Raw genomic sequence first — 17,544 nt, 5'->3', positions numbered from 1 at the left:
AACTATTAACAAGAATAGCAAATCCCATTACACTAATCGTTATTTTGCTTCCCTTCCTTCTCCTCCCTCTTTGTCCTTCCCTGGATACAATAAACACATGAAGGGAAGTTTCTCACCTCAGGCTGTCTGAAACAGCTCCCAGTGTCCCGTGTGGAGGTGGGCACTACCTGCTCTGGCTTCAGTGGAGCTGTTTCTGTGTCTGACTCCTGCTAAGGAGAGGAAGGCCAGGAGAAAAGTGTCCCCAAAAACAGAGAGAGAGTGCTAGTAAGGGAGTGACAGTGCTGCAGAGGATTCAACCCAAGGGGATGCTCTATTAGTATCTGTTGACAGGCATGCAGACATCTATAAAGGAATAAAACTGGCCTGCAGATTAGTTATTAACATAATTTCAAGTGGTAAAAGGATGTGTTCTTGTAACCAGCTTCCCTCTGGTTCTCCATCCCCACTAACATTTAGGTTCTGTTGGGAAATAATTTTACAGTGTTGCCCAGGAAAATCTGTTCTATTTCAAGTCCAATTCTGTGCTTTCTTAAAAAGGTTCAAAAAAAGGAAGTGTTGTAGTTGAGATTGAGGCAAAAGGACAGGTCTTGGGTCATCCATTGTTTCTGTTCTGAGTTGCAGGACATGGGATTTGAGCAGACTTTTATAGCCCAATTACATTTTTATTAAATGGATCGAAGTGATCTATTGAGAAACATGTTGCAATTGTTGGATTTTTTCCTGAAAGCATTTATTAAGACTTGGAATACTTTCAGGATTTTCTGAATCTCTAATTTTAATGGCTGTATGCTTGGGGAGATGTGTCTAAAAAGATGTTGCCAGAATCTTTTGGCCAGGTTTGTAGGCTTGAAAAGCCAGTTGCTTTCATGTTTTTGTGTTACACGTTAGTAATGAAACATTCAACACCATTGAAGGAGTTCAAATCCCTCATTGCCACTCAAATTAAAAGGATCTGGGCACTCAGATCCCTTAGTCAGCTTCAGCAGTCTATAACTTTGGTGTTAGTTTGATAAAACTAATTTGTGTTAAACATACTTTTCAGTGCAGTTATATTACAATGTATCTCATGGTGGTATTGCCTCACAGTGATAATTTTATGCTTGCACACAGTGGTTCCCTGTATCCCAGTGGACTGGAAAGCTTTATAAACAGATGTAGGCCATTCCCAAGTCCTCGGGCCAGCAAAGCTTCCACGGAGGCCTTCAGGAGCTTTGCTCACATAATGGCTCTGATTTCAGACCATGGGTACTGCAGTGTGCACAAGCAGGCAGCATCCTTTGCTTGAAGGTGACTTTGGGAGAGAAGCAGTAGCCATGCAGCAGCCCGCACATCTCCCCTGCCGAATTTTGGAGGAGAAAATAATGATTATCAGCTGAAATTGTACAGGGTTTTGTGCACAGAATGGGATTTTGCACTGAGGGAGTTGACAACACTGGCTCAGAGCAGGGTTCTGACTAAAAGAGACATTTCCTGGGATATTCTGCAGAATATATGGATTTGGCATTATTCATGTAACTGGTTATTTGCCAAATGTGTAAAGACTAAAACCTCAAGCTTATAATTCAGGAATTTTCTGCTTTAGCATGTTCTCTCTCAGTGCTTTGATGTTACAGAATTAAAGTGTTTGTTTCCAGTATGATTTGATATTAAGCTGGTTTAATGTCCTACAGGAGCTGTTTTGAAAGCTTTCCTTTTCCTCCCTGGATCCAGCTCCCTGGGAGGGTGACATCTCTTATCATCAGTCAGGCAGTTCTCAGTTGTGGCTTTAGATAATGAAAACCAAGCCCTAGCATTCTGCTTCCCAGCAGAGTTCTTCCTTTATTTCCTTTCACCTCAGATGTTTTTTCCTCTGTGCATATCCCAGTGTGCACAGTACACCACTGTAATGAACAACCCAAAATTTCAGTGTCTTGGGGTTCTCTTCCGTACAAAATAGACTTGCAAGGGAGTTGCAGACCTGTGTCATGGTTCTGAAGGTGTTTTCTGTCTTCATCCACGGTTTTTTGCTGGCTTGCAGTTGAAGTCACTGCTCATAATCCCCTGCTGCAAGGAGTTTGTCACTTGTGATCCCAGCTAAGCTCCCTTTCCATTGTGGTGTGACGGTGCCAGTGTGTAGTGCTCCGTGGGTTTCCTTGCTGGCTGGAAGATAGCAGGAGAGTTTCAGTTCTTTGGAGCTGTTTGCTCATTTCCCTGGGCTCTCTCCTGCAGCTGCATGGGGTGCCTCAGCCCAGCTGCTGCAGCAGGCACTGGTGCCACAGGCTGGACCCAGCTCTGTGCCCCAGGCAGCATCAGAGCCTGCTCTGTGGCCTGATCCAAAGATGCTGCTGAGAACCAGACACCTTCAGGAGTGTTAGATGGAGAGCCAGGGACCCTCTCCCCTCTAGCAAGAAAAGATTAGACTGCCCACTAGGGACACTGGCAGGTCACATCATCGACTCTCTGGCTTTTTATTTTCTGGTTTCAATTTTTTTTCTGTTTTCTCTCCTGTCCTAAAGCCTGGACCAGAGAATCATAGGGTGCTCTGGGTGCTTCCTTTCAAGCAGGGATGTTGGGGAGCACCATTTTGATTGCTCTTCCAGCCGTGTGCTGGATAAAGGGAATTCAAGGGCCTTCAGAGCAGTGAGAATACAGGAGCTGGGGAGAGATGGTCCAGCAGTGAACAGATGCAGGATATTTGGGGGTTACCCTTTAAGGGTGACTATTGTGCATCTTAAAATCCAGTGAGGTGCTGGAGAGCAGTTACTGCTCTGCCCTGTTTGCTGCTGATGTGAGTGCACTGCTGTGCCCAGGGCTGGGCTCCTCAGGGCCACACTGGGGCAGAGAGGCAGCGTCCCTGCGGTGTCACCGTGCTGCATGAGGCTGCCCCTGCCTGGGCTGTCCTCCCAGCCCTCTCCCACCACCTGGGACCCTCCCCTGCCCCAGCAGAGGTGCGGGTTACCTCTGGCAGGTAACTGAGCTGGCAGGCTGCTGCCTCACCTGTCAGTTCCTGGGCTTCAGCAGAGGCACGAGCAGCTGTGGGCTTCTCTTCAGCAGAGTCAGGACACAGGTCAGTGGGTGACAGAGGACTGAGATGCAGAGAGCTGCTAATGGAAAAAGGACACTGTTTCAGTCACTAACTCAATAGCTGAAGATAACATTAATGCATCAAAAAAGGGCTTTTTAAGGCAGCTTCTATGGGCTTTGGGTTACCAGAGTGACCACCCTGGAGTACTTGGGTATTTCTTGATTGTTTACCTCATCTTTCTGGGACATATTCCACATCTAATACTTATCACTTGGGAAAGGAGGAGATGTCTACTTTTCTGCTATTTCATGAAGGAGTATTTAGCTCCCTACTCTTGCAGTTTTATTTTTGTTACTGCTCTTTTACGGGGTGCATTGGGACACCACAGCCAGAGCCACCCCTTCCCTGGGGCCAGGACCTGCCTGTGTTGTGGAGCCTTGTACAAGCCCGGGAACGCCTTCCAATGGTCGCAGTCTCACACAGGAGGTTTCACACACAGCTGATATTAAATATTATTGCTCGTCATTTATAACCGAATAAGTAACTACAAATGAATGTGACATAAATAAAGCCATGCTTTAATTAGAGGGTTATTTCTAATCAGGAAGTCTTCCTTCCTACAAACAACTGACAACACAGCTCTTCCAAGTGGATGCTAAAGCAGCAGTATTTTCCACAGGAAGAGCAAACCAGAGGAGAATTTCTGCCATCTGATAAAGGCCCAGTGCTGCCAGTTACTGAATTGCATTTTGCTGATGGGAGCCATGGGGTTTTATTTGCTGTGTCAGGAGGAGGGAACTCAGCTGCTGCCTGGGACAGTGGGAGCTTTGCAGAGCTGATTTCCTACATGTTGGCTCTGTCCTACCCAGGTAGTCTTGTTTAAAAGTCCAGTCTGAAAGAGCAGCGCTTTTCCAGAATATTAGCTAAAACCTTTAAACCCACACTTTAAGCTGTCCAGTGAGAAGTGGCCACAAACAAGGGCTTTGTTTTGAAATTTTGGGGAGAATGTTGAGAAAAAAGCCCTGTGTTGGCTGCAGTGTTCTAAAGCCCCTTTCCCCTGATGCAGACATTGGCAGTGAAGGGCAGGGTGTGAGCTGTACCTGTGTGCAGTAAGCAGTTCCTGCGGGGAGCCTTGGAAGCCTTCGTGCCCCGCCAGGAGGGTTTTGTGTCAGGGACCCCGCGCATGTCCGCAGCCCCTTCGTCCCAGATGAGGATGGACGGCTTCCTCATCTGCCCGTACATGCCTGCCAACCAGACCAGAGCAACAGCCTGTGAGCTCAGCCAGCACACCCAGGGCTTTCCTCAGCTACCTGGGCACGCTTCTCCAAAGACACAACAGCCACTGATGAAATCCTGCCACTTGTCACTCATTCTAATTAAAAACCTGAGGGTAACGAGTTCAATAGCAGCCGTCCCTGCTGGCAAGGACGGGCCATAGTGTGTGAGACTCCCAGCATGAGAAACAGAGCTGGGAGTCTTGCAAAGGTAGCTATTCCTCCCTTTAGTGTCCACTAAAATGTGTTATTATGTATTCCCTTGGAATTTCAAATCTTTATTTTTTATCAGTTCCTTGAAGTTACTTTTGCAAAAGCTTTGGCAGTGTTTCCATCAGTTATACGAAGAGGCTATCCAGAATAAACAAGAGAAAGTTGTGTTCTATGAACAACCTATTGCACTTCAGAAAGTTCAGCAACCCACTGGGAAGTCAGATTATTTGCAGAAGGTCAAATCAATTTTATGATCAGACAAATGTTAGCAAATTGCTTTTCTTAGAAGCAAAGCAAGGGAAGTATTTTCCAAGAAATTTGCTTGAGGAAAAATCAAATGACACTTATTAGAAACCATCACTGAATGAGACCTGTTCTCTTTAAGGCACTTATTCCCTTTGTAATGCCAAGCTATTACATCCAAATATCACATGGGGGCATATTCAGGTACAAAAATTTTTTACTCTGTAGAAAAAAATTAATCGGAACTAGGGCATTTCTGTCTGTGCTGTAATGAATATCTTTGATTTTTTCCTGTTTGCTTGTGTAACTTCAAAATAGAAGCCAAGGGGCTCTGACCCATAGAAGTGCAGTGTCTGCCTAGGAGCCATATTTCTATAGAACCTGGTGGCTGCTGCAGTGCATCCATGGGAGAGGGGGAAGGCTGGGTGCTGTTCGAGGAGACAGTGACTTGCTGCTTGAGGAAGGGCACTGGCCTTGGAGAGAGAGAGCCAGGATAAAGTGTGAAGGAAAACACCTCCCTAGGGTTCTAGCCAGAGCCCAAGAAAAGCTGCAGGTGACTTTTCCTGGCCAAGAATTGTCCTTCTCAGCGCTCGGCCTGGCTGCTCCTCAGAAAGCAGAGCTGGGAGTCGGCTCTCCTGTCACCTGCTGCCATGGCTGAGTGGCAGAGTCACTGCATCGACCTGTTTTGCATCATGTCCACATGAGTGACGCACACAGACATGATCTGTGCCCTGGAGCTGGTGCCATGAATAAAAATCTGCTCAGAGCTCTGAAGAGAGGCGTGCAGAGAGCAAGGGACAATGGGAGCGTTCCTCCTGTCACCTCTGCTTCTGGCATCCAAACATCTGGGGGCTTGGCTTCTGTGTATTATTGTAGACCTTTTCGTAAATCTTTTTAGATTGTAGTTTACTCTCCTATTTCTGCCTGTGTTTTTATTTTCTGGACCTTATTTATATAACACTGGAGTCTGCTGCTCTTGAATGGATGGATAAGAAGGACCTGGTCCCTCCCTTTGCAGTTTGATACCTGGTAAATTAGTTTATGCTGTGTGTATGGTGATGGGGAATGCTCGGGAATTTTCCATCAGTGTGTTTATTCATTGGAAAATGTGCCCTCCATAATTTAAAACAGGATGAAAATCCAAATCTCTGATGAGGACTAAAAGCTTTCTTGATTTTGTGCAAGTCTTGCGTAGCAACAAAAGAGAGAAAATGCATTTTTAGTATATTTAAGATGAAACCACAAAGGTGGCCAAAGAGAAGGAAAGGAAGGCAAGTGACCTGAAAGTAATTTTAGCTTTAGATTGGTGACATCTCAGTTAATTTAATAATGGCCACTTAAAATGGGAGTGGGGAATACAAGGCTGTAATGAAAGGCACCTGGACTCCTACAGGAAAAGAGCAGTTCAGATCCAGAACAGGATTGGAAAAATCGAAAACTTTCTGAGCTACTGTATTTTGGCTCTGCTCTAAGGTTTAAATGGACTTCTGTGGTGTTTGTTAAGTGTCTACATTGAGGACCGGGCAGAATGGAATTTAAATGAGATCCAGAGGGAAAAGGGAATGAGAGAAGCAGCCAGGTGTTGTGCCAGACAGACACATACAGGTGTAAATGTCTGCATTAACCACTGGGAATGGTTCTCTGGTGAGAAGTGTTTTTATGGGAGGAAATATGAATACTGTTCATTATGGAAAATAACTATTTGTTGTGCCTCAGTCTATTGGTTTAAAAAGTTGCTCACATCCAGTCAGGGGTTAGAAATTTATGCTGCTTGGCAGTGTAATTCCTTATCAGACAGCTCATAGATTTCAAGCTATCTGACCAATCCAGAGGAGTGGATACTTAGGAATAAATGTAGTTCTAGAAACCGGGAAAAAGCACCTAAGAGCAGAAGGAAGGTACTCTTTTTTTTTTTTTTTTTTTCTTTGATGACATAGAACAGATTATTTGACCAATGGTAATGAAGCATCCAGTCTAAAATGTTTTCACCACCTGCATTTATAATTCAATAATGTGTAAAACAGGTTGATTTTTAACCCTCTGGTAGCAGATGGTTGCCTGGCCTAAACTGATGCTGTTTTTTTGAAGTCAGTATTACTAAGTCAGCCTACCAAGGGATGAAATTCAGCTCTGTGCTGGGATTATTAAGAGCTTTAGTGCCACAGGCTGTCCCTGGCAGACTTTTCCCCTCAGGGCCTCCCCAGGAAAGCAGAGGAACTGTGCAGTGCCAAAGCAAAGCTCCAGGGGCTGAGCTGACCACAGACAGACCTGGCCAAGTGCTCTGTCCTGCTGCAAGGAGAGCTCCACACAAGAGTTTGCTCTGGTCCCTCTTTTCCTACTGAAAACGCCACACAATCTCCTTCTGTGTTACCTTGGAGTTTCAGCAGAAGTGTTGGGAAAACAGTCTGTTAAATGGGCCATACGAAAAGAGTAGATTTAAAATAAATAATCTACTCAGATGTTGTGTAATCACAAAGGTAATTTATTTGTATTAGGGAAGTATTTAATTATCATATACAGAAGTGTTCCAATTATCATATACAGAAGTGTTCCATTTTTATGCATATTCAGTTTTACCACATAATTCAAATTAAGTCTCTAAGCATATGTGTTAGAACTATTCAGCAGCTTTCTGTCTCCAAACACTGTAATATGAGAAAGCAGAGCTGCAGAAATATTTTCCCTCACTTGATTCCCTTTCCCTGTTAAAACTAACCTCTAGAAAGCTTTTCTGAAGGACTGAGGTAAGGGGTAGAGTAAAAGCATCCAGGTGCACACACACACTTTGACAAACTGCATTATTTGGAAAAAAACACAGATCTGTAGAACTCTTTGGGCTTCAATCCTGGTATTTTTCAAAAACATTTTCTGGTCAGAAGCTGCCCAGCTCTGGTTAATGAAAGGTAACATCTCTAAACTGCAAAGCTAAGCTCTTGTCTGGGAAGTTCTTAAATAAGTGTAAAGGTTATGTTACACCTGTGATTGCTTCCAGTGACTTCCAGAATCAGAGATTAGTTTAGCATGATGCATTAGTGATAAATAAATAGCTTCCCAGATACTTTTGGGTTTATTTTACATTGCAGGATCTCCAATCCTGTCACTGCAGTTGCATGAAAAGGAGTTGATCACTTGTTTAAAGAATGACATATCATAAATATAGATCTCTTTTTAGCAATCTCTAAAAATAATCTTCAGTCTTGTGTGGTGTAATGATTGATGCAGCTTGGAAATCAAACTCTTGTCTAGGGGTTGCTGTAAGAAAAACTTATGGTTTAGGACTAAAATTCACATGAGCTAAGCGGGGGCAGTGTGAAGAGGGTACTGTTTTAGGATGCTAAAAATGGCTTCTGGCAGAATTTAGGAGCCAGTCTAACATAAGTATCCAACTGCCTGGGCTTTGTTTGGTTTCTTTTTGGAAAATGATCCACTTCTGTTCCTGTCTGCAACCAGAAGAGTTGGAAGAAAGATAAAAAAGGCCTTGGCAGTGCGTGGCTCTTCCACCTCCTCCTCTTTCCATCTTGTCCTCGTGGCTGGTGTTAGTGGTGGGCATGGCAATGTGTTCTGAATGCACCCAGATAAATAAGCCTCTTTGTAACATAGGGCAGACCAACAGGCATTTTTAATTACTGCTTAAAGGTCTTGGTTTGCAAGCAGTGGTCCTTGAACCCGAACGGGCTCTGCCCACTGGCAGTGAGTGAGGGATGGGGATGGAGGGGAAGTGTTGCTGCAGCTTTCCTGGCTTGTGCAACACTTTCATCAGGAGGGTCTATGCTCATGGTCCGGGTGCTCAGTCCTTGGCAGAGAGCTTCTCTGCTGAAACGGGAGAATACAAAACCACTTTAAGGAAGTGAGAATTGGCCTCCCATAAAGTGCCCAGAGTTACTGGATGCAGGGCTTCCTTTGGAAAAAGAAAAAGACACCTTGACTCTAGATGATGCATAGATTCCTATTTTTAAAAAGATGCTTTGACTGAGGAGCTCCCTTCATCTTAAAATAAATAACTCCTCCCAGCCTGTAGCTTCAGAATGAGATCCGTTTTCTCTCTCTGGGTTGTTTCATAGCCCTGATGCTGCTGTATCAAAGTGCTTCTCTCATTTTGATAAATCCCCAAGAGACAGGAAGCCAATATAATTGCAAGCCAATTTTTCAAAAACTTCTGGACAACCCCCATTAAAGGCACAAAAGCATAGCTGCAAAAATTATTCATTTCATTTGTAATCCGAACGTGGTCATTTACAGCTTGGAAAATGGGCTGATATATCCAAGGTGGCCTGCAGTTGTTGTAGCTGAGTGAAGTTAAATAATGCAGTAGTCTTTAAAATTGCATGAGTATATGATTTTGTTTGCTTTATTCATTCCTACTCCCTTGTAGTTTATTGCAGTCAATGATTATTGCATCTGTTCAATCCATCCCTGCAGCTGTGGGAACGGCTGCTTGTGCCATGCAGGCTGTTCCAAAAGAAAGCTGAGCTTTCTCTCTGCTCTGAGTGTAGGAATGGCTGGATGGCCATGCCTTTATTCTAAGGAAATAGACATGGACAGTGAGTAAGGGTTACCTTCTAATATAATAACCTGATCAACCACACTGGCATCCTTAGGAAGCAGAAGAGTTTCTACAGTGTGAACACCACACAAGGCAGCAGTTCCAATGTCTCTGTCTCCTGTTCAGGCTCACTGTAGCATCTTCCTTTCTGGGCCTGTGTCCCAAGAGAGCCATTCTGGACCAAACTGTGGCCAGCTAAAGTCTGGGAATGCTGAAAAAGAGGTACAAGGCAAGGGGAAGTACCACGAGAGCATCTACCACTGCTACCTGCTGCACAGCAGAAGGGCAAAAGCAGCCTGACCTCTGGGACAGGTGGAGACTGCCCCAGGAGCCAGGGTGCTGCTGGCACCCTCCTCACAGGACCAGCTGTGCCACTATGTCCCTGAGCTGTGGGCACCCTCCTCACAGGACCAGCTGTGCCAGTGTGTCCCTGAGCTGTGGGCACCCTCCTGACCAGGACCAGCTGTGCCAGCGTGTCCCTGAGCTGTGGGCACCCTCCTCACAGGACCAGCTGTGCCAGCGTGTCCCTGAGCTGTGGGCACCCTCCTCACAGGACCAGCTGTGCCAGTGTGTCCCTGAGCTGTGGGCACCCTCCTCACAGGACCAGCTGTGCCAGCGTGTCCCTGAGCTGTGGGCACCCTCCTGACCAGGACCAGCTGTGCCAGCGTGTCCCTGAGCTGTGGGCACCCTCCTCACAGGACCAGCTGTGCCAGTGTGTCCCTGAGCTGTGGGCACCCTCCTCACAGGACCAGCTGTGCCAGTGTGTCCCTGAGCTGTGGGCACCCTCCTGACCAGGACCAGCTGTGCCAGCGTGTCCCTGAGCTGTGGGCACCCTCCTGACCAGGACCAGCTGTGCCAGCGTGTCCCTGAGCTGTGGGCACCCTCCTCACAGGACCAGCTGTGCCAGTGTGTCCCTGAGCTGTGGGCACCCTCCTCACAGGACCAGCTGTGCCAGTGTGTCCCTGAGCTGTGGGCACCCTCCTCACAGGACCAGCTGTGCCAGCGTGTCCCTGAGCTGTGGGCACCCTCCTCACAGGACCAGCTGTGCCAGTGTGTCCCTGAGCTGTGGGCACCCTCCTCACCAGGACCGGCTGTGCCAGTGTGTCCCTGAGCTGTGGGCACCCTCCTGACCAGGACCAGCTGTGCCAGTGTGTCCCTGAGCTGTGGGCACCCTCCTCACAGGACCAGCTGTGCCAGTGTGTCCCTGAGCTGTGGGCACCCTCCTCACAGGACCAGCTGTGCCAGCGTGTCCCTGAGCTGTGGGCACCCTCCTGACCAGGACCAGCTGTGCCAGCGTGTCCCTGAGCTGTGGGCACCCTCCTCACAGGACCAGCTGTGCCAGTGTGTCCCTGAGCTGTGGGCACCCTCCTGACCAGGACCAGCTGTGCCAGCGTGTCCCTGAGCTGTGGGCACCCTCCTCACAGGACCAGCTGTGCCAGTGTGTCCCTGAGCTGTGGGCACCCTCCTCACAGGACCAGCTGTGCCAGCGTGTCCCTGAGCTGTGGGCACCCTCCTCACAGGACCAGCTGTGCCAGTGTGTCCCTGAGCTGTGGGCACCCTCCTCACAGGACCAGCTGTGCCAGCGTGTCCCTGAGCTGTGGGCACCCTCCTGACCAGGACCAGCTGTGCCAGCGTGTCCCTGAGCTGTGGGCACCCTCCTCACAGGACCAGCTGTGCCAGTGTGTCCCTGAGCTGTGGGCACCCTCCTCACAGGACCAGCTGTGCCAGTGTGTCCCTGAGCTGTGGGCACCCTCCTCACAGGACCAGCTGTGCCAGCGTGTCCCTGAGCTGTGGGCACCCTCCTCACAGGACCAGCTGTGCCAGTGTGTCCCTGAGCTGTGGGCACCCTCCTCACCAGGACCGGCTGTGCCAGTGTGTCCCTGAGCTGTGGGCACCCTCCTGACCAGGACCAGCTGTGCCAGTGTGTCCCTGAGCTGTGGGCACCCTCCTCACAGGACCAGCTGTGCCAGTGTGTCCCTGAGCTGTGGGCACCCTCCTCACAGGACCAGCTGTGCCAGCGTGTCCCTGAGCTGTGGGCACCCTCCTGACCAGGACCAGCTGTGCCAGCGTGTCCCTGAGCTGTGGGCACCCTCCTCACAGGACCAGCTGTGCCAGTGTGTCCCTGAGCTGTGGGCACCCTCCTCACAGGACCAGCTGTGCCAGTGTGTCCCTGAGCTGTGGGCACCCTCCTCACAGGACCAGCTGTGCCAGTGTGTCCCTGAGCTGTGGGCACCCTCCTGACCAGGACCAGCTGTGCCAGTGTGTCCCTGAGCTGTGGGCACCCTCCTCACAGGACCAGCTGTGCCAGCGTGTCCCTGAGCTGTGGGCACCCTCCTCACAGGACCAGCTGTGCCAGCGTGTCCCTGAGCTGTGGGCACCCTCCTGACCAGGACCAGCTGTGCCTGCCCGGGCTGGCCTGCCTGCCCTGCCAGCCCTGCTCACAGAGATTGCATCAGTGTCCCACGGTGCACAGAGGAAAGTAATGAGCTGCATTAACAGGGCTTAGCACACCTATTTAAACTGATCCAATGATAAGGTGATCTGCACTCACTCAGGGAGAGGTCATGAGAGCTGTTTTGCCAACAGCAACACGGAGATGGGGACAGATGGCCAAGGATGACAGTCCAATATCTCCCACTGGCCTGGCTGTCTGCACAGGCAGCTCTTGCCAGGCCCTTTGGAGCCTGCAGAGCAGGCTTGGAATATGCATTTGCTACTGGTCTGAAAAGCCATGGTGCAGTGTGGTGGGAGAGAGTGTTTCAGACATGGGTCCTAACATGATTTAGGAATTAATGCTATTAATTTGCATCAGTTATTTCTCTGCTTATATAGAAGTTATCGTCCTTCCTGTTTGAGAGACAGGGACAGAGATGGACGATGGTAAGCACCAAAGAATCCAGCAGTTGTCAGGTCTTATCTGAGATCCAGGTACAGGACATGAAATCCTGACCCAGTGAAAACCAACAGAACTCTTGCAAGCAGCTTCAGCATAGCAGAGATCTGAATGAACTGAGGAAGGCTGTCCAGGGTGAGGCATTGCTCACATCAAGGATCATGTCTCCCTTGGGAACCTGAGGAATTATAGGGGATGCCCCATCCATGGAAGTGTTCAGGGCCAGGCACGATGGGCTTTGAGCAGCCAGGTCTAGTGGAAGGTGTCCCTGGCCATTGGGGTTGGCCCTAGATGGCCTTTAAGGCCCCTCCCAACCAGCCAGCTGTGTGATCCTGTGCACACCCTGTGACTGCTCTGTGTGACAGGTGAGCCCTGAGGAGCTGTGACAGCAGGAACTGCAGCAGGTAACAGGTGAGCACTCTGCTTCTCTGAACTCTCTGAGTCAGGTCAGGCTGCTGTCTCTTGGGTCTTGCCCATCTGTGCTTTTTTCCTCCTTGCCCAGCACACCCTCCCTGCAGTCACTCCTGAGATTGGTGAGGCAGCTGCCAGCATTGCCAGGCACCCTGCCCAAAGAGCAGCCCAGCACAGCAGTTTCACCAGCAGCAGATCACAGGGGGCTTGGACACGATGCCGGGGCTCTTGCAATATCTGATAGTACAGGCTCAGCTGCTGGAGGTGAGCAAGGAAATTCCTTCTCTCATCTTTTTCCCTCTGTCTCTTTGACCTCTTGGTCACTGAGAAAGTTTGAATATCTGATCTAAAGGCACCAAAGGCAGAAGAACCAAATGCTTTTTATGAACCAAGCTAAGCTACCACGCAGCAAAGGAAGAATTTGGAAGGGGGCTGGGTTGCATTTCTCTGTGTCTTTGTTACATTCCACTTAGGCCTGGTAGCATCTTATTAACTTGTACAGTCACTGCAAAATAAAGGTGCTAGCCTTCCTGAAAATTTGGGTTGCTGGGCCTGTACTAGAATGAAAAGTATATTTTCTTAGCAATCATAAGTATTTTAATTCTAGAGAGAACCATGACTGGGGGATTCTGTCTTCACTGTGTTACCTTGAAAGGCATTTAGGATGAATTTCAAAAGATTTGATTATATAGAACAAGTATATTTTTATTTACAATAGCAAAGATACAATGGTAAAAATGTCCTATAGGGACAAGTAATTAAAAAAAAAAAGACCAAATCCCATAAAAAACTAGCAAAGGTTCCTTTCTTTAGGAACTAAAAATTGCACACACAAAGTGCATAAGAGAAGTTTTTAAATGACGGAGATTATGTAATGGTTCTGCCCTACAGCACTAACTCTTCTCCTGCCCTTGTTGAGATCCTGCTGACCAAACTGCATGTGGGGACCCACCAGTGTAGGCTTTAGATTTGGTTTAAATTCTTTCATTATTAGTCAGTTGGTGGTGATGTTCATGTTCACCTAACCCATGCCAAAAATACCACAGTAAATTTTGCAAAATGAATATCGGCACTCACTCAAAACTGTTAACAAATAAACCCAAGAAAACAGTGAGGTTTTCTTTCTCTTTTTATTTTTCTCTTATTTTTTCCCCCCTCCCAACTTACTGCTTTGATCTACCATGCAATTGGGTCAGCACTTGGGAAATACATTTCAACATCCACATCTGTGATGTGAGTATTATGCAGGAGATACTAAATGTGAAACCTCAGGGATCCTACGACAGATCACCCTATCAAAACAACATGACACCTACAAGAGCCTTTAACTAGCAGAGGGACCAAACTAGTCAAGAGTAAAAAAAGACAGGTATCACTGTGCTGGAGCCTCATTTAATTAGAACAGCACAGACCACAGAAATCACCAGCTCCCACAGATCATTACTGGTTAAGAAAGCCTCTGTTGTTCATTTCCAGAGCAGGATTATGCTGATGCTCAGCTTGGGGAGCTTTTAGGCCCTGTCCACACAAGAAGGTTTTACCAGAGTAATTTTCCTGGGGTAAATGAGCCTAAATGCTCCTGCAGGCAGCTGAGCAGTCGGTCTGGAACCCACTGCTGGTGTGCAGGGAGCCATCTCTGGAGCCTGCACGCAGGCAGTGAGCTGGGGATGCATCCTGGGCCATGCAGAGTAGCCGAGGCACTGCTGGTGCTGCTGAGGAGAAGGGCACTGCGAGGGAGCTGTGTCCTGAGCAGCTGCAGGTGCTGCTCGGGGTCCCTACTGCCCCTCCAAGGGCGTCTGCAGGGCAGGAGGCTTCCTGGGCGGGCTCTGACCTCCAAAGTGTCCTTCCTCTGCAGGGCCTGGGAGCACAGAGACAGCTTTCAGTGCTGGGCAGCAGTACCAAGGCACTTACTTGTCCTGGGGACATGTGGGTGCTCTCTGAGATCCCAGCAGGCTGCCCTGGGGAGAGCCCAAAGGGAGCCTCGGAGAGACCACAGAGAGAGAGCAAGGAGCAGAGGGACGGAGAAGGAGGGAGGCAGGATGGGGAAGGAGGGAGCTTTGCAGCTCAGAGGGCCCTTAGGCGGGCTCACAGAGGAGGAGAGGGGTTGGCCTCTTCCCTTGTAACCCCGTAGCCCTGAGGGCAGTGAGGGTACAGCCCTGCTGGCTGAGGCTGAGTTCTGTGTCACTCCCAAGAGGTGTAAAATGATGGCTGTGGGGACAGGGACTCGTGGATCCCAGGGTGCCTCAGCAGGGCATGCATGAGCCAGCCTTCCCACTGGCACCTTCCCCTGGGAAGGGCCGGGCAGATTGCACAGCAGTGCCCTCAGCAGGACGCTTGTCCCGTGCTGCCCCAGGTGAGCTCTGCAGGCTGCCTTTGCTCCTGTATTCCCACAGAAACAATGGCAGCGTGGCTCAGGGACACTGTCCCAGCCTGCCACACAAAGCTCTGACCTGACTCTTAAGAATCCCACAGCAGCCAGGAAGCCAAGAGGGAGCTCAGCTGGGTTCCTTCTTAATCCAGAAGAGGTTAAAGATCAGACACGTTCCTTCACCTCAGGTCACTGTCTGGGCTTTGCTCCCCATTGTTCATTTCTGTGTTTTCTTCTCAGAGCAAGTCCAGCCCTCTGTGCCTTGATAGGACCTTCTCCCCCTCCTTCCTTGGCCTACCTTGCCTTCCTTCAGGGACTGGGGTCTGCTGGGGCCTTTCACAGCCACCAAAGCAGGCTCTTTCCCCTGGAAAAAGCAAAATTTTTGTTTTGCACAACAAAATGCATTGCAGTTAGAGTGTTATTACCATTTGCTAAAGCATTCCTGCCTTCCTCATTTGCTGAACTACGATCTCACAATCCTGTGCATTTTAATTTCTACAGTAGGCACAATCCACAAGTTTGCCCAGAGGTTACCTTTCAGGGATAGGTGGCTTTCTATGAAGGTTTTCACTGTCTTCTGATACTCATCTTCGGTCAGGTGCAGCTGGGCTACCTCCTTGTTCGATGGGCACTCTTGTGTCACTGTCCTCTCCTTCTGGGCAGACCACTGTGCAGCAGACACCCCGAAACCTGCTTTGTCCAGGTTCCTTGCAAACATCCTGCCAATGGAGCTGTTGGACACAAGAATGACGATGGCTCTCCCTTTCACGTCGGCGTTCCTCTCGGCAGTGCCGAAGGAGAGGGCGATAGCGCAGCAGGTCAGAAACGCGATGGAAACGCACGCGAAGGCGTAAAAGAGGCACGAGAGGGTCATGGCCAGCACCAGGTCTGTGGCCAGCAGGAAGAAATACTGCAAGAGGAGAATCATGGTGAGGAGGATTAGCTGCTGCCTCCTCGCTCCACAGGCAGCCCAGCAATCTGCCAGGAGCAGCACCACGCTGTTATAAAGCCAGGAGCCTTGCGAAACGTGCGGGGGCAAGGCACAGCCCTGGGGAGGGTGACTCATTCTCTAGGATAGAGCAACAATGGGCATTGCAAGCCACGTACACACACTTGCAGGCTAAAGCAGTGCTCTGTTTGTCTTGGCTTGGCCATGCACTTGGATGCTCTGCTGGCTGAAATGTGAGGATTTGTTTTGTAAGGCCCTTTCATCATGTGTCGTCTTTGGGGCCAGTGATGTATATAGGTTGTTTGGAAGCAGACAGTTTTAAGGGATTTCTTCAAGGAGTGTGTGCACAGCACTGAGATACCATGAAGTTGAAATAATCCCCCATATCTGTTCAGCACTCTGAGGCTCTTAGATTTGCCACTCTCCTACTGCTGTAATATAGGTGCTTTCGGTGAGCCTGGGCAGGGATCCAGGCGGGCACAGGAGTGGGAGCCTTGCCCTGTGTAAGCAGGGCACAGCTCCTCCTGTGCTGTAAAACAAACCACCCTGGGAGCCCTGTGCTGCTGGGCTAGGGACTGTGCCAGTCCAGGGGTCACTCACCTCAGAGACAGGAAACAAGCTGGATGCTGCAGAAACAGCTTTTCTAAATGACAGCAGAGATTGAAGGGAGGGTTCTGCTGTTCCCCAGGCAGGCAGAGCAGTGCCATGGCATGGGGTGTAATTACCTCTGACTGCAGGGCTCCCTGCTACAGCTGTCGCCTCTGCAGAACTGGGGAGAGCCCAGCAAAGATGAGTGCTGCATCACTGAGACTCAGCTGGCCTCCAGAAGAGTCAGGAGGGATGCTGCCAGCTCTTCTTGTGCTTTCTCACTGAGGCTGGAGGCAAGCCTTTCTGTCCCTTCTTGGTCATGGGGGAAGTGCTGCTGATCACCACTAAACCCTTGGCATCAGAACCTCCTCTTTAAATACTGGGTTTTTTTATTATTTATTGTTGCTGTGGGCCCATGTGAAGGGCCCCCCTCAGAAGGTGTGTTTGTGTTGCAGGTGGGAGTTGTGTTCATTCCCTGTTCCAGCTGGAAAGGCTCTGGGAGCGTGGGACAGGCTGTCAGCACGACCCACACGCGTTTTACTGGTCCTTCTCGCTCGTCCTCCGTGCCGACGTGCAGATCCCGTCTTGTGGATCAATAGGGCTGTGTGTCACAGCCATCCAGCTCCAGGTGCTTTTGGGCTGGTGTTGCTGTCAGCTGCACCCCAAATCCACTCCGTGCACCCCACCCAGCATGTGTACAAACATGCAGCTCATTCTTTGGAGTGGGGATGTAGCATCCAGTTTGCTTTCCAGTGGCTCAGCAGCAGCGAGAGGCAGCAGGGCTGTGTGTTTCCAGGGCTTATTTTACTCACCAAGAGCTTTTACAAATCTTTCAGCCTTTCTTGCCAGAAGCCTGGGGCAGGGCATGCCTGCAAAGAATCTGTGGGGGAAAAGGACTACCTGCACTGCTTATTTAGCAGAAAGAGGCATCATTCTCATTCCTGGCCCAGGAGCCATGGCTGCAAATGCCTGTGCTCAGTGCTGACTGGGCTGGAGAGCACAAGAGTCCCTGCCACTGGTGAGGGCAGCACAGCCCTGGCCCTGCTGCCACGCTTGGC

At 49.3% G+C, this 17,544-nt stretch overlaps 2 protein-coding genes across 6 annotated transcripts in view; one reads left to right on the top strand and one right to left on the bottom strand.

Annotated features, from left to right (window-relative positions):
• PAK5 (p21 (RAC1) activated kinase 5) overlaps positions 1-17,544 on the top strand; it is a 217,688-nt gene that overhangs the window by 86,618 nt on the left and 113,526 nt on the right. The window lies entirely within an intron of this gene.
• Positions 782-15,917, bottom strand: LOC143693746 (uncharacterized). 3 transcript variants are annotated; one of them, XM_077176362.1, is made up of 4 exons: positions 15,484-15,917; positions 4,105-4,248; positions 2,977-3,083; positions 782-2,139 (listed from the first exon to the last, which is right to left on the bottom strand). In XM_077176362.1, exons 1-3 carry the CDS (start codon positions 15,875-15,877, stop codon positions 2,980-2,982), a joined length of 642 nt encoding a protein of 213 aa, XP_077032477.1. In that variant the 5' UTR covers positions 15,878-15,917; the 3' UTR covers positions 782-2,139; positions 2,977-2,979. The 3 variants fall into 3 exon arrangements, with proteins under 3 accessions (XP_077032477.1, XP_077032478.1, XP_077032479.1); XM_077176363.1 differs by having other exon boundaries at positions 782-2,135; XM_077176364.1 differs by having other exon boundaries at positions 2,977-3,080.

Source organism: Agelaius phoeniceus, chromosome 3, assembly GCF_051311805.1.
Source record: "Agelaius phoeniceus isolate bAgePho1 chromosome 3, bAgePho1.hap1, whole genome shotgun sequence".
In the NCBI taxonomy this organism is placed as follows: domain Eukaryota; kingdom Metazoa; phylum Chordata; class Aves; order Passeriformes; family Icteridae; genus Agelaius; species Agelaius phoeniceus.
This window is presented reverse-complemented; position numbering and strand designations above follow the sequence as displayed.

Excerpts from the sequence above, each read along its gene's own strand:
- LOC143693746 (XM_077176362.1), bottom strand. The coding sequence starts at position 15,877 with ATGATTCTCCTCTTGCAGTATTTCTTCCTGCTGGCCACAGACCTGGTG. Across the intron at positions 4,249-15,483 it reads AAGCCACCTATCCCTGAAAG|GCATGTACGGGCAGATGAGG; the intron begins GTAACCTCTGGG and ends TCTGGTTGGCAG. Across the intron at positions 3,084-4,104 it reads GAACTGCTTACTGCACACAG|CAGCTCTCTGCATCTCAGTC; the intron begins GTACAGCTCACA and ends TTTTTCCATTAG.